This window comes from Diospyros lotus, chromosome 6 (assembly GCF_014633365.1).
Source record: "Diospyros lotus cultivar Yz01 chromosome 6, ASM1463336v1, whole genome shotgun sequence".
NCBI classification, from domain to species: Eukaryota; Viridiplantae; Streptophyta; class Magnoliopsida; order Ericales; family Ebenaceae; genus Diospyros; species Diospyros lotus.
The window spans coordinates 20,904,131-20,928,619 of record NC_068343.1 but is presented as its reverse complement, the minus strand read 5'-3'; the positions used below and the strand labels follow the sequence as shown (position 1 = coordinate 20,928,619).

Genomic DNA, 24,489 nt, shown 5'->3' with positions numbered 1-24,489 from the left:
GGGCCCTGGGCTGTAGCCCTGGCCCAAGGCCGGCTCTGCTTCCCGGAAGCCCTCTACGATGATTCGATTTTTCAGCCCGAATCGAAGGTGTATTGAAAACTGTCTCGATTTTGATTTCTTTTAATACCATAAATCCTATATCGGGATGCTCGTCAGGACCATATCATTTTCCTTAGACAACTACACTCCAGGGCATTCCCTACAGTCGATTCGATACTGATAATTGTAAGAAATTATACTTAAGTCCCAAATATTTTGATAATTTCACCTATGGCCCACTTTAAAATTACTCTTAAGCTCTTTTAAAAATCTGGGATATTACAATAGCCCTTGTATTCATTTTGTATAGGCCATGGTGCCAAGGTGATGTAGAATGAAGGTGATGTAAACTTTTATTTTGGCTTCCGCTGATGGTATCTAAAGTTAGAAAATTATGATGTTGAGTGATATGGTTCTATATCATTTTGGTGATGACTTTTTTTCGGATATCCTATGCGAGCGAGAATATCTGGAGTGGGCCGTTACACTTCTTACCTATGTGAATGGATAGGTCGGTACGAAAGTTTGTAGAACAATACCTTAGAGAAATAATCAAACTCCATAGTGCACCAGTAAGCATAGTCTCTGATCGAGATCCGATGTTTACCTCAAGATTTTGGGGAAGCTTACAAGAATGCATATGAACACAATTGAAACTTAGTACTGCCTATCACTTGCAGACCGATGGGCAATCTAAAAAGACCCATACAAACGCTTGAAGATATGTTGAGGTCCTGCGCCCTGGATTTTGAAGGCATCTAGGAAAAACACATGTCGTTGGTGGAATTTGCATATAATAACAATTACCACTGACAGCATTGAGATGGCACCTTACGAGGCTCTGTACTGAAGAAAGTTTCAATCACTTATCTATTGGACTGAGGTAGGAGAAAGGCAAATATTGGGGCCTGAGCTTGTGCAACAAACTACAAAGAAGATACAGCAAGTTCAAGAAAGGATCCAAAACCAGGCAAAGCCGAACAAAATCTTATGCGGATAAGAGGAGATGAGATTTGGAGTTTGAGGTGATAGACCATGTATACTTGAAAGTGTCACCTTAATGTTTGGCAACGCGGGGAGGAAAGAAAGGTAAGTTAAAATCCCGATATATAGGACCCTATCCGATCCTAGAGTGAATTGGACCTCTAGCTTATCGTCTGGAACTTCCTCTTAACTTGTCCAACATCCACGATGTTTCTCACGTGCCTCAACTTCAAAGACATATACCTGACCCAACCTATGAGATTCGGGTAAAGACAATCGAGTTGAAAGATAATTTAACTTATCCAGAGTCACTCGAATGAATCTTTGATGATCACCATCAAGTTTTAAGGAATAAAGAAATTTCTTTGGTAAAAATTTAGTGGAGAAATCACATCGAAGAAGAGGCAACGTGGGAGCTCGACGATGCAATTAAGAATAAATACCCCTAGTTGTTCGAATAAATGGAGGTAGAATAAAAGATTTTTATAATTTTCTGAAATTTTTTCCAAAGACCTTGTGTATAAAGAGATGATTATGGGGGATATATTTATTCTTGAAATGGTATAGATTATTTTGGGATATGTGTGACCACCTATAAAGAGTTACAACAAAAAATTTTAAATAAAAAATTTTGGGATACGTTTTTTGTAGTGATTTTATTAAAAAAAATCATCGCAAAATTCATTAAAACATTTAATTTTGCAACTATTTTCAAAAAATAGTCGCAAAATTTAGAAAATAAATAAATAATTAAAAAATAAAATTGAATTTAGCGGCGATTTTTGAGAAATCGCCGTTAAATTAAAAAATAATTAAAAAATTTAAAATAAAAATTAAATTAACATTTGCTACGATTTTTAGAAATCGTCGCAAAATTCATTAAAAATTTGAATTTAGCGGTGATTTTTGATGAACCACTGTTAAATTAAAAAATATTTAAATGATTTAAAATTAAAATTAAATTAACATTTGTGACGATTTTAAAAAATCGCTGCAGAATTCATTAAAAATTTGAATTTAGCAGCGATTTTTGAGAAACTATCACTAAATTAAAAAATAATTAAATAATTTAAAATAAAAATTAAATTAAAATTTGCGGCGATTTCAAAAACCCCCGCAAAATTCATTCAAAATTAAAATTAAAAATTTAATTATTTTAATAAAAGGAAAAATAATTAAAAATTAAATTTTAATTCATTAAAAATTTAAATTTTACTTAAGAAAATAATTCATTAAAAATTTTAATTTTACTTAAGAAAATAATTTAAAATTAAATTAATAAAAGGAAATATAAAATCTTAAAAAGATATTTAAATTAATTGCAAAATTAATTAAAAATTTAATTTTAAAAAATAAAAATAAAAAGTAATTTAACAAAATTTTAACATATAAAATTTAAATAAATTTAAAAATATATAAAATCTTTTTTTATTTCTTAATCAATTAATTTATTTAATTTAAATCAATTAATTTATTCCTTTATTCTTTTAAAAAATAATAAATTAATTAATATTTTTTAATTTATATTAAAAAATATGACATATAGTTTTAGAAAATAGTTGTTGGATTAATATATAATTTATATGTGCAGATGTATAATAAGGAGGCTTGGCAGATCAAATGGTTACGCGTGCGCACGCGCATATGGGAGGTCCCGTGTTCGAATTCGAGGAAGAGAAAGCTGGAAATTCAATTTCCAGCATCGCCACATGGCGCGCAAGTCCAGGCGGGTGCGTGAGCCAGCATAAGCGTGAGCACGAGTTGCTGGGCGTGCTCACGAGCCTACGCGCGGGCGCGATGGCCCATAGGAGAAATTAAAATTTTAATTTCTTTTAATTTTAATGGCGGTTCAAAAACCGCTGCTAAATATTTTAAAAATCGTCGCTAAATCACTAATTTTGCAACGACTTGAAAATCACTGCAAAAAATGTAATTTGTGGCAGTTACTTCAACTGTGTCTAAAAATTGTCGCTAAATGCTTCGCGACGGCTGATTTAGCGGCGGTTTTCAAAATCGCCGCTAAATTACATAGCAGTAAAATCGCCGCTAAATGCAAAATAAAATGTCGCTAAATGTCATTTTTTTTGTAGTGAGATGATACTAGTGTTAGGGTAGTACCTATCGATTCAGGAATATTTTGGCTGACGATGCTATTCGAAAATAAAGTAGTGAGACGATTTCTTAATTAATGATTAGTTAGGTGCAAATTTCGAGGATAAATTTTTTTTTAAAGAAATGTGGATGTAATACTTGAGAATTGCTTAAGGACTCAAGTGCAATTATTTTGGGACATAAGTGAAATTTTTCAAATTTTTTGGGCTAAAATGTAATTTTTCAAAGTTATGGGAGACCAAATGTAATTCAAAGAACTTGAGGGCTTGATGAAAGAGGGCCAAAGTGAAAGGAATGAAAAGAAAGAGGGCAAAATAGCAAAGGCAGATGTGAAACTTGCAAACGACCGTTAATCGCACTAGCTGCCAGCGAGGAGGCCAAATCATGGTCGTTTGAAGGCGCCTAGGGCCATCATGGGCTAGGCCTAGGCCTTGCGGTGCAAAGTGTGGCCGTGGTTGGCTGGAGAGACAATAAATAGTCGAGATGGGCTAAGGGTTCTTCATCAAATTTAGTGGCTAAATTCGGTATTTTTTGGAGAAATTGTGATGATTTGATAAAGGACTTTTGTTCTTAAGGTGAACAAGGACAAAAGGCTATAAAAATATTTTGAGGTGTTACAACCAAATCTCTTTAAAGAAATTTCGTCATGAAAAATTTTCTAAACTTATACTTATAGCCTCCAACAAATAAAATTGATTACTACTCGATCGAAACACTTAATTTTATTAAGTCTTACCACTCTATTTCAATTTCCTCGAACAATTGAGGACATTTCTTCTTAATGGCATTCTCGAGTTTGCATGTCACTTATTTCTCCAACTAGTTTCTTTATTGAATCTTGATTAATGGGATCACCTTATTTCTTAAAATTTGGTTGTGGTGATCCAAGATTCGTTCAGATGACTCTAGATAAGTGAAATTATTTATAAGTTTCGTTGTCTCCACATAAATCTCATACATTAGATTTGATATGTGCTTCCATAGTTGTGACATGTAGAGGACATTGTGAGTGTTTGATAAACTCGTTGGAAATGTCAAACAATATGCTAATGACCTAATTTATTCCATGATCGAGTTGTATTGTGACCTTAACTTTCTTATATTATCACGTCCTTGTTGTGAGATGTCAGGGTGATAACTTGAGATATACTGAATCTCTCACCTCAAATTCTGAGTCATGTCGTCTACCGTTTGTCTTGCTTTATTGCTCTTTCCTCAGTCATGGGTCCCTTTCATATAAAAAAGACTCCACATAAGTGGAGTTTATATTATATTAATATATAAATATATTTAAATCATTTGACCCATTCACTTGACCAAATGATTTTTTTCTCCAAATTGAACTTGAATTTATTTTCTTAAACTTTCAAATATTTTAAAAATATTTTGGGGGTGTTATAAAGGTAATTTTTTCAAAATTTTTTAAATAAAAAAGGGTAAGTTGCAAAGAACACCTTAAGATCTACCAAAATTACAATAATCCCTTTTGACATTTGAAAAATAGTAATAACTACCATTTGTTAAACAAATAGACTAAATAACCATTTTACATTTAATTTTTCTCATTCATCTCTTATTTGATTTAAAAATAAATAAAAAAATAATGTGACTGCCGACCACCAGAGACAGTTAGAAGAGAGAGAGAGTTACTATTCTCATTGTCTTTGTCAAATTGTCGTGACCATCTTTGCCATTTAGAATGTTCTAGATTTAGAATGATCACCTAGTTAATACAATTAAAGTTTTAAAGAGAAAGAGAAATGCTATTGTAGCTACTATCATTGTCATGCTACAAATGTTCAATCTAAACACGTTTAGATATGTTGAATGTCCAATTATCATTGTTAATTATGAATTTAGAAAAAAATGTTACATTTTGAAATGGATCAAGGATAAAATTTTCTTATGATCAATGTCATGAACTTAATTAATCAAATAAAAATGGGTTAACGTATCTACTAGACAAGATAAATGAGAGGAAATTAATTTAATAAAAAAGTTGAATTAATTATAATTTTTGTTTTAGAAAAAAATTCCTTAATTTTTGGTTTAATAATGCACCCAAAAAGTGAAGTGTTAGAGGAGTATTGTCCTTGTCACTATTATTGACAGCCAAGAGAGACTATTATTGACAGCCAAGAGAGAGAGAGAGAGATAGAGAAAATACTTGAGAAGAAAGAGAAATAAAAATAAAAATAAAATTTAAATAAGGATTTTTGATATTTTTTAATATTTAACAGAGTTAACTAATGATAAGTAAAAATCATAACATAATATTAAATTTTAGAGATACGTACTGTATTTTTTCAAATATAAAAATGCTTTTTATAATTATTCCAAAATATCAGGGTATGGCGCCTAATTTTTTCTAAAAAATGTTTAAAAAAATATATTCAGATGGAGAGATAACGGGTAAGGACCTGCTTGACCCTAAGCCGTTCCGCGCCCGGCACTCGGCTTTGTCCGTACGCAGTCCGCTTCAGTGGACCTCCTCAAATTTCAAACATTTCACTTTCCGCCATATCTCTCCCCCCCAACACCAATCTCATCTCCAGAACCCTAGCTTTCAATTCTATTTCCTTCCATATCGCCATTTTCTACCTCAACAAGATCCTATCCCCTCTTTCGTCTCTCTCTCTCTCTCTCTCCGTCTATTCCGCACTCTAAAGCTAATTTAAGGCTAGCTTTGCCATGAGGAAGGGAGCCAAGAGAAAGGCGAGCAAAAAGGAGGAGCAGAAGCCTACAGAAAAGATCCCAAATAACGATGCAAGAAAATCTACCGAGGAGAAGACAAGCAAAGCTGGCGGAAGGCCTAAGCGGATTAAGGCTTCAAAGCCTGAATCTGAGCCCGAGTTCTTCCCGGACAAGCGTAATTTGGTATCTGCCTTTAGTTTTGAGTTGCTACTTTTACTCGCAATGCAACTTCTGGTCGCGTTTTGGTTTTTCCACAATGTGGCAGTTTTGATTTCCAAAGTATATGTGGTTTGTCTCAACTTGATTGTGTAAGTTTCTATTTTCGCTTGTGACGTATCCGCCTCTTCTAATGGAAAAGTTGCTTGTTGACTAAATCATTTTTAATATCTGTTGGAAGGGAATTTTTAGAATCCCGAATTCCTGTTCATACGGTAAAATGTGCTCTTTGCTTATACTGTTGTTTGTTAATCTGATTTCGTTGTTTTGGCGAAGCTACAATTTGGCAATCATGTTCATGTATTTTATCATAGAGATTAGGTCACTTCCTAATTTGACGTTCATATTTGGCATATTAATTGAACTGCCCCTTTATCCATAAAGAAACTTTTGTTGCGACTATACCATGTTTTGAGCTTTTTGGCAACTAATTGCTGTGCTACTTTTTGCAGGAAGACCTATGGAAGCAGGTTTTTCCTGTTGGTACAGAGGTTTGGATGCGATACAGCCTTCTCTTTTTTTCCCACTGTGATGGTTCTTGCAGTTTTTTATTTTGTTTTTTATATGTTCTCTTTTTGTGCCAGTGGGATCAGTTGGACCATGTTTATCAGTACAATTGGAATTTCTCCAACCTAGAAGTATGTTGAGTGAACATTGTTACAATGTCCTTGCACTAAGGATGATTATTTACGGTTTTCTTTATTTTCATTTTTGTTTGATCAAATTAGGACATGTAAAAAACTAGAAAACAAGAAGGAAAAAAGTTAAAGAAAAGATCTAAGATTAATATGCTAGTTCGTTCTTTATGTTTATAGGGTGCATTTGAAGAGGGTGGAGAACTCTATGGGAAGAAAGTCTACCTTTTTGGTTGTACTGAGCGTAAGTGATCACAAGAACTCAGATATCTTAAATCAATACATTTTTCTTATATTATTTCACTCATTTTTTCAATTTGTTATATGAAAGAAACCACTTGTTAAATTCAATGAAGGGACTGATGTTGCAGTAGCATGCTATTGAATATTCTTTATGAGGAGCTTCTCAATTTGGTTTTGTATGAGTGGGAGGGCAAACTTATGTATTATGTGCAACAAATCTGGACAGAGTATAAGAATAGTAAAGTGGAATAGTTGTCAAAGATTTATCTTCTTGTAACTCTTGTTGAAGAATAGCCTTCCATTGACATGAGAGTGACCATAACGATTTTCTGGCTTGATATAATAGGGTTGGGGTTGTTTCATCTTGTATACTTACTGTTAGTAGTTGTTATTATATGGTCTAAAAAACAGCTTATCAACATGTTTGGCATCATCTTGGTTTGTTATAAAGTTCAAGTTTATTTGTGATGTGCTCATTTTCCTTCTTTGACTTCCTTTTCTTGCTTTTCTACATGTTTTTACGGCTACTTTTAATTTTTTGCAGCTCAGTTGGTCTTTTTCAAGGATGAAGGAAAAGTAACCTGCATTCCTGTTGTGGTAGCTGTAAGTTGCTAAATTATTTTGAACAATACTACTTTAATTGAAAAGCTCTATTGGATGTCAAATTGAGCTTGAAAGTTTTAATGTTGGTCATAAGTGTTAGAAATACGAGAAGATGCCCTACTTTCCTAATTTAGGCCTTTCCTAATCTGATCTAATTGTATCGTGCATATGCACACTGATTTGATTGATTTGTATTTGCTTTGTAATTTCACAGTTGTACATACTTTCCTTCTATATATATTTCCTAAGGTAGTCTAGGAATCATCTAATTAGGAAAGTCCCTAATTAGACTTAGGAAACTGTCCATTGTGATAGGCGTGAATATAATGGTTGTGCGAGCCTTTGAATCAGTAAGATTGGATTATTTTTTCTGCCTCTTTGACATGGTATCGGAGCTTGGTTCAATTCTCGAGAGATTGAGGCCAAAACCCTTTCATTGATCCAATCTTCTTCATTCAACTTGAGATATGTCCGAAACCATAGAGTTCGAGGGTACTAATGAGGTCTTTTTCACGGGCAATACCAGTGGGGGAGCGATTTCCAGTGGTGAATTGCAAAACGTCCAAGCGGCCTACCGGTTGAATGGGAAGAACTACCTCAAGTGATCTTAATTAATCAGGACTTTTCTGAAAGGCAAGGGGAAGTTAAGCCACTTGTTGGGGACGAGGCCAAAGAAAGGAGATCCGACTCTCTCGTGATGTCTTGGCTCTGGAACTCAATGATTCCAGACACAATTATGTTTCTTTCCACAACTAAGGAGATTTGAGATTATGTGAAGATGACATATTCTAAGGTAAATGATGCTGTCCAAATCTATAAAATTAGGAGTAAGGTAGCAGCCACTAAACAAGGTACTTAATCTATAATTGGGTATGCAAATATTTTGCAAACCTTGTGGCAAGAATTGGATCACTATCAGTGTATCCAAATGAAGTGCAGTGCGAATGCTGCTATTCAAAAAAGGTTTGTGGAAAAGGAGAGAACCAATGATTTTCTTGCAGGCCTCAATATAGAATATGATGCGGTTAGGGTTCAAATACTTGGCAGTTTTGAGTTGCCATCATTAAATGAAGCCATCTCAATAGTTTGGGCAGAAGAAGGTAGAAGATGAGTGATGCTGGAGACAAGCTATATGGAAAGTTTAGCATTGCTGACTTTGAAAGGACTTGGTAAGGAGAGAATGGCACAAGAAGAAAGGAAGACTTTGGACTCAATGAGAAGCTCGGACCCACAGTGGACAAGTGCTGGAAGCTTCATGGAAAACTAGCTAAAGGAGGACAGTCCAAAGGCCAAGTGTTTGTGGCCAGCAACCAGGAACCAACAAAGTGAGGAAGAAAAGGCTCTCGAACAACATGATTCAATGGGGCTAAATCAAGAGGAAATAGAGAAATTGAGAAACCTGTTGGGATCCCTTGAAAGAGTGCCAGGGACAGGTACTTCTAATCTAGCATTCACAGGTATCACTTCCAACTCATTTGACTTTCATGTTTTAGATTTATCCCTTAGGAAAACTTGGATCCTTGACTTTGGTGATACACACCATATGATATCTGTATCCACAAAATTCTTATCCTACAAACCTTGCCCTAGTACCAAAAAAATAGTGCTAGCTAATGGGTCTTTGACAACAGTGGCTGGACAAGGAGATATATTCATCAACCCCTACCTAACCTTAAGAGATGTTTTGCATGTTCATAAGTTGTTTACCAATTTAATCTGGATTCAAAAGTTAACCAAGGATACTAATTGTCGAGTTATCTTCTATCCCTTATTTTGTGAATTTTAGGAAAAGGACTCGAGGAAGATGATTGGGCGTGCTAGGGTTTAGGATGGTCTCTATCATCTTGAAGACTATAGTGGATAGCTTGAAAGAGAAAAGTTTTCCCTTATCTCCTTTTTAGTTAAACCTAATAAAGACCTAATTTGGCTTCATCACCTTCGGTTAGGACACCCATCATTTAGAATTCTTCAGTTCATGTTTTCCTCTTTATTCACGGGATTCAATGCTAGAAATTTGAGATGTGATGCATGTGAGCTTGGTAAATATAAAAGGGCTTCATTCCCTCTTATTAACAAGAGCAATTCTCTTCCTTTTGATCTCGTTCACAGTGATATATGGGGCCCATCTCCAATTCCTAATCTATCTGGGGCTAAATGGTTTGCGTTATTTGTGGACAATTGCATAAGGGTGGTTTGGCTGTATATTTTAAAGGCTAAATCAGAGATATGCATTATATTTCTCAATTTTTGCAACATGATTAAAACTCAATTTGGGGCTGAATTTAAGAGGGTTAGAACTGATAATGCTAAAGAATTTTTCAATCAAACCCTATCTAATTTCCTCCATCAAATGGGTATAATTCATGAATCTTCTCGTGTATATACCACTCAGCAAAATGGGGTAGCTGAGAGGTAAATAGGCATATTCTTGCTATCACAAGGGCTTTGCTATTTCACAATAATGTTCCTAAACATTGTTGGGAAGAAGCAACCTTAATAGCAACTTATCTCATCAATAGGCTGTCTTCTAGAAATCTTGAATCAAATAGTCCAATTTAGCTTCTTTCTAAAGTTTTTCCAGATTTCATGTCCTCTAATGGTCTTTGCCCTAGAGTGTTTGGTTGTGTGAGTTTTGTTCACAATCACTTACCTAATAGAGGAAAATTGGATCCTAGAGCTCTTAAATGCATTTCTATTGGATACTCCTCCACTTAAAAAGGCTATAAATGTTTCCATCCTCTATTTAAACTGTTGGAATAAATGTTTGATTAGCTGTCAATTAGTTATTAGACTAGCAATGATTACTAGACAAGTAGACAACTAGGCCTTAATTCTTGGAGTATCTTTAGCCTTAATTTCAGGAGTATCTTTTGTACATTCATACTATAAATCCTAATTGAAAGAGGCTAGACCTCATCAGGTTCTCTGATCAACATAAATTGTTTTTTATCTCAGCGGATGTGAACTTTATGGAAGAAAAATCCTACTTTGGTGATTCTTATCCTCATGGGGAGATTGGTTTCTTAGAAGAAGTGAATAGAAAATTGTCTCTTCTTATTCTTCCTTCTTCCTCAAATCACTCTCTAGCCTCTCCTCAGGATATCCCACAAGGGTCTCTAGAAATGATACATGGGGAACAATATCAGACTTCTCCTTGTCCACTAAAGGTTTATTCAAGGAGAAAGGCTTCAAATCCTCATCCTACACATGCGAAATCTTTTGAACCCAGTTCAAAACCTTGGAATTCCAATGATGAACCAATTCAACAGATGCAGTCCACTAACCTAGCCATGCCAAAACTTGTCCATAGAAAATGATTCTCCATAGTCTACACTGATGCAGACTATGTCGGTCTCTTGTGGATAGAAGATCCACTTTAGGTTATTGCACATTCTTAAGGGGGAATCTTATCACTTGGGGAAGTTAAAAATAGAATGTGGTTGCAAGATCTAGAGCTGAGGCTAAGTTTAGAGCTATGGCTCTAGGTATTTGTGAATTGTTGTGGTTAAAAATTGTATTGAATGACTTGAAAGTCAGGTGGAAGCTCCTATGCGGCTTTATTGTGACAATAAGTCCGCAATAAGCATAGCTCATAACCTAGTTCAACATGACTGGACCAAACATGTGGAGGTAGATCGACACTTCATCAAAGAGAAACTTGAGAGTGGCTTAATATGTGCTCCCTTTGTCTCACAAGAGAGCAGCTGGCAGATATTTTGACTAAGGGGTTATCGAGTCACATGTATCACAAGTTCTTGAGTAAGCTGGGAATGTATGACATACACTTACTAGCTTGAGGGGGAGTGTTAGAAATACGAGAAGATGCCTTACTTCCCTAATCTGGGCCTTTCCTAATTTGATCTAATTGTATTGTGCATATGCACACTGATTTGATTGAATTTGATTGATTTGTATTTGCTTTGTAATTGCACAGTTGTACATACTTTCCTTTTGTATATATTTCCTAAGGTAGTCTAGGAATTATCTAATTAGGAAAGTTCCTAATTAGACTTAGGAAACTGCCTATTGTGATTGGTGTGTATATAATGGCTGTTTGAGCCTTTGAATCAATAAGATTGGATTATTTTTTCCGCCTCTTTGACAATAAGTCAGTCTTGATCTGAAAGATATCCAGTCAGCTGGCCTTTGGTTGAGAGAAATAAGCTCTGTCCGCTTGTTAGAGTTAGACCTAGAATTCTCAATTGGCTGTTTGATATGTTTTTGTGTTGCTGAAGTTATATTTCTTTAGTTCTTTGCCAGATTTTGTATACCTCATTGCTCTAAATCTTTTATTAAATTCTGTTTTCATTCCTTTCATTGGTCAGCATTGTTTGTATTGTCTTGACGTTGGCCTTTTTTTATATATGTATTTAATCTGGAATCTTTATAAGCTCCAACATATAGGCCTTTGGAGACTACCTGTGCATGTATTCCTAAAATGATACATTACAATGTTATGTGCTCTTTCTCTTGCTCAACAGGTTGTCTCTCCTTTTCCACCTTCTGATAAGATTGGGATTAACTCAGTCCAGAGGGAGGCTGAGGAAATTGTTCCCATGAAGCAGATGAAGATGGACTGGGTTCCTTACATCCCATTGGAAAATAGGTACCAATTTTGATTTAATTTCTTATCCATCTTTTTCTTTCTTTTAGTTTTTCTGCAATTCTTCTTACGAATGCTTCACATTGCATGTTCCTTGTCATGTGCCTGATGTTATTGTGAAATTTCATTTTCCTTCAGGGACTCTCAAGTAGAAAGACTTAAATCCCAAATTTTTATCCTTAGCTGTACACAGAGAAGGTAATGTCATATTTTCTTCCACCTCCCCCCCAAATTTCGTGCCTTTAGTTTTGTTTATCCCATAGTCTTTTGGGGGTTCATTCTTCATTGCTATTTTATGCTACTAATCTTCAAAGAGCTGGATTGGCTTTGTATTTTCTGACACAAGATAATGTGTTTTATTAAAAGCTTTGATTGACTAACTGTGGTCATGGATATGGAAATTGGAATTAGTTGGTTAACAATTTGAACTATCCAACAAGCCATGGTGATCATTTTGCAAATTCAATTGCTTCCTGTATTTTATGTCATTAGGTTGAATGTTCTTAGTAAATTTGATTTTTGCTGAACCATGCTACTGGAAATCTACAAGTATCAAAGCTTTGCATTTTGTTTCCACATTATATAGATGTTTGACTTACCAAGGTTTTTCTGGAAGCATGCTAGTGAAAATCTGGCAGTGTTAGAACTCTGACTTCATGCATATTAGCTAGAATTTTTGAGTTATACCTTGTCAATTGCATGGAACTAGAGCCTTTCTGTCTGAATCAACAAACTTGAAGGGCTAAGGATCCAACTGCCCAAGGCCAGGGGCTTTTTTGTCCAAGTTGCCAACCCAAGGGGGGCCATCATTGTTACCACTGGAGCTGTTCGGAGAGTTATGTGGTCACTGATGATGGTTTTCTAAAATTCCAGCGGGGCAAAGCTGGTGAAATCATGTGAAGGACTTTTCTCACTTAATATTTGTTGCTGGCAGTGCATTGGTAAGCCCTTTTTGATTTTCTTCCTTCCTTCCCTGAGTGCTGCGACATTCTCTTCTTTATCTCTTCCTCTATTATTCTGGAGGTTTATCCATCTGAGTATTGCTCCACATTCTTATGATCTTCTATCTGGTAGTTTCCCAATCCTTGCCATGTTCAAAATTCAGGTTTTATGGAGGAACAGGCCAAAACAAGGGTAAGGCTCCATTAGAGGGGGGCTGGCAAATAACTACACGATCCCTCAACATGATTTGAAAACGACATGTAATTAGAAGGTTTGGATTTAGGTTAAATGAGTTTGGGTCAGAACAGGTCACCACAAAATTGACGCGAAATTAACTGTATTGTGTTTGGGTTGACACATCTAATATGAAATTTACCTGGCTAACCTGTGTAACTCATGTTAAAAAAATATTAAATAGCCTTCTCTCTCTCTCTCTATATATATATATATATGTAATATAAATATATGCATATAATATTTATTTGCTGAACTTCTGTTTGGGAGAATCTGCCTACGAATTGGCCCCGTTGTTTTACAAGCATTGGTTTATCCTCTGTTTCAATCCTTAATCCACCAATCTTCCATCACCACATGGCTTTGGATTACAGTGACTAGGCTATCATACGTCACAAATTATGTGTATGTCATGACATTAGTAGCTCATTTACTTCCAAACATGCACATCACCCATGTTGTGACAGATGGATAGTGGAACTCATCTCATAACAAAGCCTGCACCATCTAGACAATACAAAAATGTCTGATACTCTTGGTTCACGTGGCTGTTTCCATGGGTCACCCTGCCCAGATAGAGGTTATAATGATCCTTGCGGTGGTCTATACTCTATATTCAGTCTCCAACTTATCAACAACCTAGGTAAAGTCACTTAGTTCCTACCAGTATATCACTAATAGGTGGTACAGTTGACACAAGCTGCCCATTGGATTTTGAGCTATCTCCTAACTAACAAAATGAAATATCACAATTGCTCATGGTTTCTTAATCCATGTTATCAAAGCTTTAAGAGAAATGGTAAATTGTGAATCCTCCATCAAGGCCTCAAGGTGTACCTTCCTCTGTGTTGTGCCTTAATGGGTCATAAAATTGCCAAAATTGCGGCGTTTTACCTCACTTTGCAAAGATATACATGTATGCATTTTTTATCCACAGACAACAAATACATTCTTAGTTGCCAACTGCTTTTTTGCTCACAAAATTTATAAAATTTGATGTGAAATATTGCTTGATAATTTGGTTGAAGCCATCAATGTTCCCAGTTAAAATAAAATGCAGGAATAAACTGGTATCTGGTTTTCCCTCAAATTTTGCTGTGTGGATCGTTTAGGCAGTTGAGAAATGATGCTGGTCAAAAACATTTTCTATCTATGCCTGTTTTCCCTTAGATATCCTTTTCCTTTTCTCAGGTTAACCTAGCTCTAAATGGCATCTAGGAAGTATATCTCAAGGATGGAGGTGATTTATGTATTTTGAATCATGACCAAAAAGCTAGAAGTAATTAAGACTAATGCTTATACCAGTGCTCTCCCTACCTGAGCATTCTTAAAATGTGATTGTTGCTTCACCATTTTTAAGCTTTTGACAACAACTAGATCCTTCAAAAGTGCTGAAGAAGTGTCATATTAATTATTTGGTGATCGAGATTCACCATTTATTTCGACAAGTCTTTACTAGTTGAGATTCATAAAACGTGATGTTCTATTGATTTGTTTTTGTTTGAACTGAAATCATCAAATGCCATTTCTTTTTCATTTTTTTATCAAGATTGTTTAATTCTACTAGGAAGCCTGCAAATAGAAGCTTTAGCTAGCCACAAAGAGGAATAGCCAACACCCAAAAAATGGTATCTACAGTGAATGGGGCTCCTCAAGTGGCAAGGGTTGGGACAGGTTGCTTTTGTATGCAACCTTATCCTTGCTTTGCAAGGAGGCCGCTTTCACAATTTGAAACTATGATCTAATGAGGTCAAATAGCTTTTTTTTTTGGGCTTCCAACATTTAATCGTTATTTTTGCTTCAAGATTTAAGTACTTTTGGTGATTTTTTTTTATAAAATACTATTAATTTTAAAAAATACCACAGCTTTCAAATTATTTATAAAAATACGACAATTTTTCCAAGTCAGCATCCATGCCAACGTGACAATTTTAACTGGAAGGAAATCAAGTATCTTAGAAAGCAAAAGTATGGTGATGGCAGGGACGGACTTTGTACCGACTTAATTAGTCCCTTTTGTTTGTTGAGAGTAAGAAAGCAAAAATAGAGGGAAAAAAATCATAGAAGAGGGGTACAAGAAATATTTCTTAAACTGGTGCTTTTCCATCAGAAATTTTAGCTTTCTTTATTTGTTTTAGCCTCTTTGGTCTCATATTCTCTCTCTGTGCCTGTCTGATTTTCAATATTTTTCTTTCTTTTTTTATTCATATATTATATCACGTGTTCCAGCAAAGGCAATTTGTTTTTTATCCAGATAGTTTGTGGGATTTCAACTATAAATTTTGGCCTAATACATTTGTATATGCCCTGATCTGATTTTTGATCAAGTATGCTTATTGACCTCCATTTGTGGTCAGTGTTAGTCAATTCTCCTCTTTGTCTCCGGAACATAATTCAAATCTTGTTGCAATTCCTGTTTTGAAGAGAAAAAGAGGGAGATAACTTGTATGGATTTTAATGCCAATGAAATTGTTGTTGCAGAGCTGGTTTAAGGCATATGAAGATAGAACGTGTCAAGAAATTTGAGTACTGCTTACCTTGTGAGTACTCATTTTATTTCCCTATGCCTCCTAATCTGTATATCTGTCAAAGAAATATAGCTGAAGTTTTAACTTTTAAACATTATTTTCCCATATTACCTAATGACTCGATCACTTTATTTTTTGTAAGCTTGATACTTATTCCAATCTTAGTAGATTGTAATGCTCACGTCCAACTGATGGTGTTTCTGCTATGTGTTATTTCTACATCTTATTCTTGGTGTATCCAATGCACTTGCTTTTTTGGGCCATATGCCACTATTATCTATGTCTGTGATTTTATATGCCAAGATGTTTTTTCCCTCTCCTGCTGAGTGAGCACTTTTAAAAGCTAGAGTTTTCTGTTTATTGTTTTTTTTTTCTATTTGGATCTTTCTCCTATTTATGGAGGAGTAAATTTTAACCCAAGTTTATATTGTGCTTGCTCGATGAGTTTACCTAGTGGACAGCTGAAGGGTAGTGGCTGTGGGACAAAAAGAGACCATAAAAAATAAGATGCCTTCGGTTTTATGAAATGTTTTAGCGTGATAATTAAATCCTCTGATATGGCTTACAGATCCTCTTTGATCCCTTCCATCTGTCTTGTGTTTTATTTTAGATATGAATTTCCTTTTCTTGTTTTTCCTGTTGCTTTTGATGAGGCTTTCTTGACCTGTAATTTTTGAAGGTTAGATATGATTTTTCCCCTGGAATTACAAGGCTGTGACTCGTGTGGTTTTGCATAACAGGCTTTGAGAAGACAAGTCATATTCTAGAGTTTTTTAGCTTTTCAATTTGATGAACATAATAAATGCATTACAAGAGGCTTTATGGTTCTCACGTGTTTCATTTTTGGTACAGCATTGAGATCTTCTCTTTCTCTTCTCCCCTTCTGCCCAAGTAAATGATTGTTTGGATCTTTTATAACAGTCAACCTGATTGAACATTGAAATTTCGGGAGCTGTTACTAAAACCATAAAAATTCTAAAGTTAAAACTTCTCAGGCTCCTAAAGGTTTGTTTCTCCCTTTTATGGAACATGAACCTTGAGGTTAACATATGCACTTAGATCAATTAGTTATGACCAATAAAGTTATTACTTATTTTTGGGTTCCTTTTTTTTTTTTTTTTGAATTTTGGGATATTTAATTAATGTTTTGATCTTTGTTGATATTCTATTTCATTTCTTATCGATGTCTTTATATTGCCCATAAATTTTTAGTAATGATACTGAAACTAATACTGGCAGAGGATAAGACACCATTCTTTTTGCATACTTGTTTAGTTTTTTATTCATTATTCTAAAAGATCATTTTTTGATGCAATAATGTTTGGTGTTTTTTACTTTTTGTGATTCCATGGAAATTTGTCACCATATTCATTAATTTTTATTTTTTTCAAACTGTAAAGACAACATGTTTTCATTCATTGAACAGTCTGAATTCTTTTGTACTGCTACACAAGACATTTAACCTTGTGATTATATGTGGACTATTGATTTCTTTTTGGCTAAATTGCATGGAATTTTTAATGACGAATTTCCTCCTCTTCTTAGATTTCTATCATCCCTTTCAAGAAGATGAACTTGAACAGAGCACTATTGTCCAAATCATATTTCCAGCTGAACCAAAGCCGGTAAGATTTTTCTTGACTGAGGAGAATCTACTTTTGACGGTTGAGTACGTCTCCAGATTGTGTAGAATGATCACATAAGTTTATTGGGTCCATATATGAAAATTGGTTTGGATCCTTGAATACAAATTCTAAATTTGGCAATATTGCAAATGTAAAACTCCTTTCAAATGGTTTAAATTAAACAGTTATGTGCAAACAATTTCTATAAACAAGTTTCTACTACTTGTATACTCTGCAGGTGTTCTGTGAGTTCGATTGGGAGCTTGATGAATTAGAGGTATGGCCGTCTTTCTACTGTTGCCTTTTAATTTATGTTATACTAGTTTTCACAGTAGAAAAGAAGATAGCTGGTTTGCAAATTGTGTGGTTCAATTATCGATACACGTATCTGCAATCAACACATTGCTAGCTACAGTGCAATTACTTTTATTTTAATTATTCAGCTAAGAGATCCATTCCAATATGATGGGGGTATAGTTGATTTTGAGGGAGTAGGAAAAAGAAAATTGAGAGATAACAGAAAGGAAGAAACTGTATTCTTGAATTCTGAATTGAGATCTCAAATGATACAATGAGATTAGTTGAGTTTATATACTACTCAACAGAATCTCTAACAAACTGTCCCTAACAGCTGGCAGTAACAAACTGAGCAGGTAACTGCTGTTTGTTACAAAGGAACATAACTAACTAGCCTCGTAGACAATTGAGAATAAAACTGTTAACTACTAATAACAAACTACATTATCTTCTCTTAATTTTTTCTACTTTTATTTGTACACAACAACAACTAGGACTATCCTTAACAGATTTCTTTTTTCCTACAAGGAAATTGTTGTTTAAACTTGCATTTCCCGAAGTATGCTAACTGATGTACTCTCAATGCTTGATGATATGTTGGTATATGGTATTATGTTGAGAAATGGTACAACCTTGATATAACAAAGTTCTATTCTTATACTAATTGGATGTTATTAATCTATAGGAATTTACTGTTAAGCTTATTGAGGAGGAAGAGTTGTCTGAAGATCAGAAGAATGCTTTTAAGGTGAATTTTCACTTGAAGCAACATATAATTCATGTTAGGAGATCATAACTTATAGTGATCCTCTTTTTTCTTTTTTTTTCCATGTATTTCTTTGTCAGGATTTTGTGAAGGAAAAGGTTCGCGAAGGGAAAAAAGCTAATCGTGAGGTACATTAAGGGAAACTCTGTTGTTGATTTGATTTTTATTGATGTAATTGAATCCCTTTAGTTGGTGCAACTATTTTGATATAGGCAAGGGAAGCTCGGAAGAAAGCATTAGAAGAAATGAATGAGGAAACAAAAGCTGCATTTCTGAATATGAGATTTTACAAGTTCTATCCAGTGGCAACACCTGATACTCCTGATGTGTCGAATGTAAAGGTAAAATCTTGATCAACATTTCTATCTTGTTCAATCTGGCATATTCAACTGGTTTTGGCCTCTGCATGCATGATTAATCTATATGTTTGATGTGCAGATATATACATTGACTTCCAGGTCTGCCTACATGTCAATCATCTAGGCCTGGAATTTTAGAGTTTGTTTGATATTTAAAATCCTTAGTGTGTTGTTTTTGTTGCTATTTACTGCTCACATTAGTGCATTTAGAAGAGTGCATTTATTAATTCAAGAAGGATGGGTTTCTGTAGCTGATTCTAAAGGACATTTTAGAAAAAGCATCAAACATATGCAGAAACCCACCCTGTATGGGAAGGAACTACCCTGATACCTAGTTTCCATGGATATCTACAGTAAGCGTCTGTTTCTTTTCTTGTTGATTGCTAATGCTAACCATATTTGTTAATTGAATTTTCACATTGAGTATGTTAATGAATCTAAGGGATGTAATCAATACTGTGATGCATCATAACAAATTTCCTCTTAGGTGGATTGGAATTATTTCCTTTGTTTTTTTACATATTTGGAATGATTAATTCAATTGAAACAACCAGGGTATTTTTATTATGTTCTAATGTCTGTATTTGCATACTCTTAAAATTCAAACGTTTGGATTTTTTTTTTTTAATGTTGAAAATATTTGGGCATCTGGGTGCATAAATTGTATGTGCATAAATGTATGTATATTATTTATAACTGTGGGTAATAACTAATAAGAACAAGAGATTGTAAACTCAGTCTTGAAAATAAGTTTTCTTTCAGTTGAGAGTTTCCTGTGTCTTTTGTATTTGAAGTTGTTCTCCTAGGGTATTGAAGAATCTTCTACTTGGTGCAAATATTAGGTAGCAGCATAGCAGGTTGTCATATGGGTGGTAGATGTATTATAACAGGGAATTGTAATATTTAATCACAGTACAATAGCAACTCCCTAAGGAGCGCAGACAATAGATCTCCTTTATATCTATGTAAATGTATGAGATTTAGTAGTTTCCATATTTGAACCAGAAATTGAGAAGAGAGTGCCGAAAAAAAGTGTTCACCTTGTACATAATATGGTGGTAAAGGGATTGAGAGGTGCTTTAGGTTTGACATGAAATTCAAGGCTTCAACACTAAAACCCTAGCTGGGTAGAGGTTGACTCAAATATGAAATTTCTGGTTAGCAAAACTTGCTGCTGTGGTAGATAGACCTCTTGTAGTTATCATTATCATCATCCCATCAACTACATAGATTCTATCTAAATGATTATGTCTATCCATGACCATAAATTTTACAAGGTTATTATCATAGTTGCCAAGATTTTGGTATGATAGGGGTTCAGTATGGTGTATGTTGCTTAGTATAATAGGTGGTAGTTGGGTTCAGGCTTAGTTGGTATACTAAATGGGGTTGTGGTATGTTTTGAATTATGCTACCTAAATTATATATCTTATTTTTTTTAATAAAAATTAAATGTTTGTTGATGTTTTAAGATCAGTGAAACGGTCCATTTTCTTGCAAGATATTATACAATGTTATAGAATGAGGAAATGAAGCATTCCTCGTGTAAACACTGAACAGTGAAAATGAATTAAAAATCATTGAAAATAAACAAAACTGCAAGAATCAAGATATTATAGGCTAGTTGTCAGAGTTGGTTTGCCTGCCTCCGGCAGCAATTGGTGAAAACAGGTGGTAGGAGGTAAGACCTATGTGCCGACATGTGCAACTTGTTTATCAGCATGACACATTTGACGGACCTTTGGCCACCATTGACAAGCTTGCCTCTCTCCAATATATGTGAATATGCTTTCATTTTGACAAAAAAGAGATTATTTGATGACAAATCATGTTAAAAGTTTAAAACCTTTCAAAAATCTATCTGAAAACTTGGATCACCATTTTTGGTGATGCAATTCTTGACCCAAAGTGATCTAGGTCGTCTTCAACTTGTGAATTTGGATGTTCAACCACAATTTGTGGTTCCTAGGGTGGTACCTCGACCCTGGCTTCTACGGTTGTTACATGTCATTTCTAGAGGTTTCTTATTGATTTTTTGTCCTTCCTCTAATTTTTTGGCTACACTTTTTTCGTTCTATCTATTGATAATTATCCTTCTTATATGTCTAAATCATATTAATTTTGTAAAACACATCTTCTCTTTAATAGGTGAAACTCCACCCATTTTATGGATTATCTCATTTTTAATTTTTGTCTTTGCTTGTATGGTGGCACATCCACTATTACATTATTGGGCTTCACTTTTGTATCCTTTTGCCATTTTTTAATGATCATAAGCCTATATTGAGTGGTTAGGCTCCCTCTTGGTATAACTTTTCAGTTTTTACAACGGAAGTAATCCTTTTCTCTCATAAGAGAGAAATCTATTTGAGTTGATCAATCATTTTTATATGTGACCAAACTTGTACCCATGTCTTGAGTAGGACATTAGCCATAATGAAATCATATTCTATAGTGGGATCCAAAATAACTTTGTCCTCATTATTTCATTTTCCCAAACCATAACCTCCAATGCATATTTCCATACCATACCCATTCACACCTTTACCTACATTGCCATTTAAGTCACCTCCTATAATAATTTTTTTCTACTGTTGGCATTCCTTAGAACAACCCTTGTAAATCCCTCCAAAATTTCACCTTTATTTCTTCTTCCAATTTGACATGTGATTCATAAGTATTGACAAGATTCAGAGTCTTTACTTGTGAAACAACTTGAAGAGTGGTCATTTTATCTCAACCTCTTCACATTCACTACATTCCTTAAAGTTTTCTCCGCAATAATTCCCACTCTGTTTTTTGTATGGTCTGTCCTCAAGGTACTAAAGTTTTTATCCTGACTCAACAAGTATTTTGGTTTTCTTACCAACCCATTTTGCTTGGAAGCAAACAATATTTATTTATTTTTCCTAATTATCAGATTCATCACCTCGATAGATTTTTTCTGTTGAGAGTTCCAATTCTCAGATTTTAACATCTTTACTTGCATTTAAACAACAACATTTTCAGCCTTTATCCCACTATGTGAAAATTTTGGAACTCTTAAATTACATCCCACATTCAGGCATTGATGCTGTAGTATGAGCCATGTAGCATACTGCTAAGAGGGTTATGCTTCAACACTAATATTGCCTAAAATCTATGCTTAAATGATCTGATGATTTTTACATTGGCTAACCTAATGCAACCATTCTTCTTCATCTGGGTGTTGGACCAAACCAACTTTTAATAGGAATAGCATCTTCAGCATCAGAAAAGTTGAGATCACTGAATTCATAGGCAGAGTTTGATTGAACTCTTGTAATGAATGTAATTTTTTTTTTGGTGAAGCTAGCAAAAAACTGGATGATTGGTTTAGCTTTGTACTTTAAGAGAACTTGTTTGTTCGATCATTATAGTTTTCTGGGTTAGGATTGACATAAAAGGCCCAGAAAGTGAAGTGTTACATCAATTGTGCATTTAGAGAAGGCAAGGTGTGCAATTCCTACTTTGGGTGAGTAGGAAAATCTGACTGTAACAATCTGTGAAGAGGTCTTGCCAACACTGAGAAGTGCATCTGCAAAGGTTTGGATCATAAAATGGCTGGAAAAGTTGAATCATATATTATGCATTTTTCTTTTGCATGAATTTATATTGTCAATATGATTTTTAGAACTCAGTTGACATTATGAATGCCATTGCCACCGACCCAAACTTAGTTAGGATGAGGGTGCAGTTGATGATGATATATTATGCATTTTGAAGGTGAGGTGCTTTTAGTAGATATGTAGATAAATCTCAGCTGTAAGGTGTTCTTTTAGTTGCGCATTTTAGGTATTTTCTATTGGAACCATACTCTTGTGGTGTTAGACAACTCTACTGGCTTCCCCAGTAGGTTTATGTGCAATATTTGGTATTGAGTGTATGATCTGTCATGGCCTGCTTTATTTACTTTCTATTGTTTGCATCAAAGCTTCAACTGTTTGTGTTTGTAAGTTCAAATATTTTATTTTAAATACATCATTCACCTAGGTATAAGCTATGAGATTCTGTGTTACTGCAAAGCAGTTAGAATGATTTTGTTTCTGGGCAAGAATTTGTGATCCAAGTGTTTGTTCCTATTCCTTCTATTCAAATGTCATGATTTAAAAATATTGGCATGTTATAAACATAGGGTTCCCTCCGAGTAGGGATCTGAATCCTAAGTGTTTTTGCCTTAGCACAAATGATCTTTTTTTCGGCGTTCTTATTTGGAGTGGGGGTTTACAACTAGTTAATCTTTTGACCAATTTTCTGTTTCTGCATTTGGCTTTGCAGTCTCCATTTATCAACAGATACTACGGGAAGGCTCATACAGTTCTGTGATCAGAGGCTTAGGACAAGTTGTATCCTGTGCTGTGCTATAGGACATGCTCAAATGCTCATTTGGGCTCGTCGAAAGCTGGCTAGGCCTCAGATCAGAGATTTAGCTCGGCGATGGAAATTGGCCGGACTTATTTTTGAATGCCATCTTGTAGTTTTGTTATCTTGCAAAAAAGAGAGACAGGAAAACTAAAACTAGGTCTTCTTATTTCTATGGGCGGCTATGTTCATAGGAAGCAAGGCAGGCTGTGAGGCACACAGATCAGGTACTGTTTATGGGCTTCCTTAGATGGAAATTCTCGGTATTAGTTGATGCAACGCCTGCGCTCGTTTGTAGTCAGTCTTCTTTCTGCCTTGGGAAAAACAGGCCTTACGTAATTCCGGCATTTCAATTGAATAAAATGGTGCATCTCATATTTTAATTTATCTGTTTGAGAATTTCTTTCTTCTTTCTAGGATCTTATCCGTTGATCAAGATAATTAAAATAGAAAAGTGCGTCTAGGGTTCATGTGATTAAAAAAATTTCTTAAATCTCAAGAGGAATTTTTATGATACAGTCCTGCTAGTTGTTTTTGTCGTATAACATGGAATTTTAGGCAATAAAGTATGCCAATGTATGCAAAGTATACGGGAGATGGAGATGTTAAAATGAATTTGTAACTTTGTTAGACAATATAAATTAAAAGTAAGATTTATGAAATTAGAATGTGGCATGTTTTTGAGCCCTAGATTTGGTTTTAGGCCTCGAAATAGGGTACTTGGAAAAAAAAAAAAGTTGTGAATGCTTTTGATATTCTTCTCTTTTGATCTCTCCATTAGAAAATTTAGGCTTTTTAAAAGAGAATTTAATAATCTCTTTTTGTAAGAAAGTATTTAGAATTTTTTTAAAAAAGAATTAAATAATAGTTGTTTATTTATTTTTGAATTGCATATAAGTCTTACAAAAAAAAATATAATTAATTATAGTTATTGTTCAAATATAATAATAAATTTATAAGGTAAAAATATCATCGTCAAGTTGTGTGAGATTGTCGTTAACTTGAGACTTTCGACTTTCTTTGTCTTGCGATGTTCGTCCCAAGACCTGATGTTGTTCAAGATTGTTGGTGACTCAAGATCTTCATCTCGAGATCTAATGTTGCTTGAGATTGTCGTTGACTTGAGACTTATGTATTGAGACTTGATGTCGTCTTGAGGTCTTCGTCTCGAGACCTATGTCCTGAGACTTGATGTCGTCTTAAAACCTTCGTCCTAAAACTTGATGTCT

At 34.6% G+C, this 24,489-nt stretch overlaps 1 protein-coding gene across 3 annotated transcripts; it reads left to right on the top strand.

The window, feature by feature from the left end:
• The first annotated feature begins 5,652 nt into the window (after positions 1–5,652).
• On the top strand, positions 5,653–23,647 carry LOC127804977 (protein HEAT INTOLERANT 4-like). 3 transcript variants are annotated; one of them, XM_052342114.1, is made up of 14 exons: positions 5,653–6,012; positions 6,498–6,536; positions 6,630–6,683; positions 6,861–6,924; positions 7,468–7,526; positions 12,008–12,132; positions 12,268–12,327; positions 15,787–15,845; positions 17,379–17,458; positions 17,697–17,735; positions 18,441–18,503; positions 18,602–18,619; positions 18,734–18,862; positions 23,177–23,647. In XM_052342114.1, the coding sequence occupies exons 1-14, from the start codon at positions 5,827–5,829 to the stop codon at positions 23,222–23,224; spliced, it is 1,023 nt and encodes a 340-aa protein (XP_052198074.1). In that variant the 5' UTR covers positions 5,653–5,826; the 3' UTR covers positions 23,225–23,647. The 3 variants fall into 3 exon arrangements, with proteins under 3 accessions (XP_052198074.1, XP_052198076.1, XP_052198073.1); XM_052342113.1 differs by having other exon boundaries at positions 5,654–6,012; positions 18,602–18,649; XM_052342116.1 differs by lacking the exon at positions 6,630–6,683 and having other exon boundaries at positions 18,602–18,649.
• The last annotated feature ends 842 nt before the right edge of the window (positions 23,648–24,489 follow it).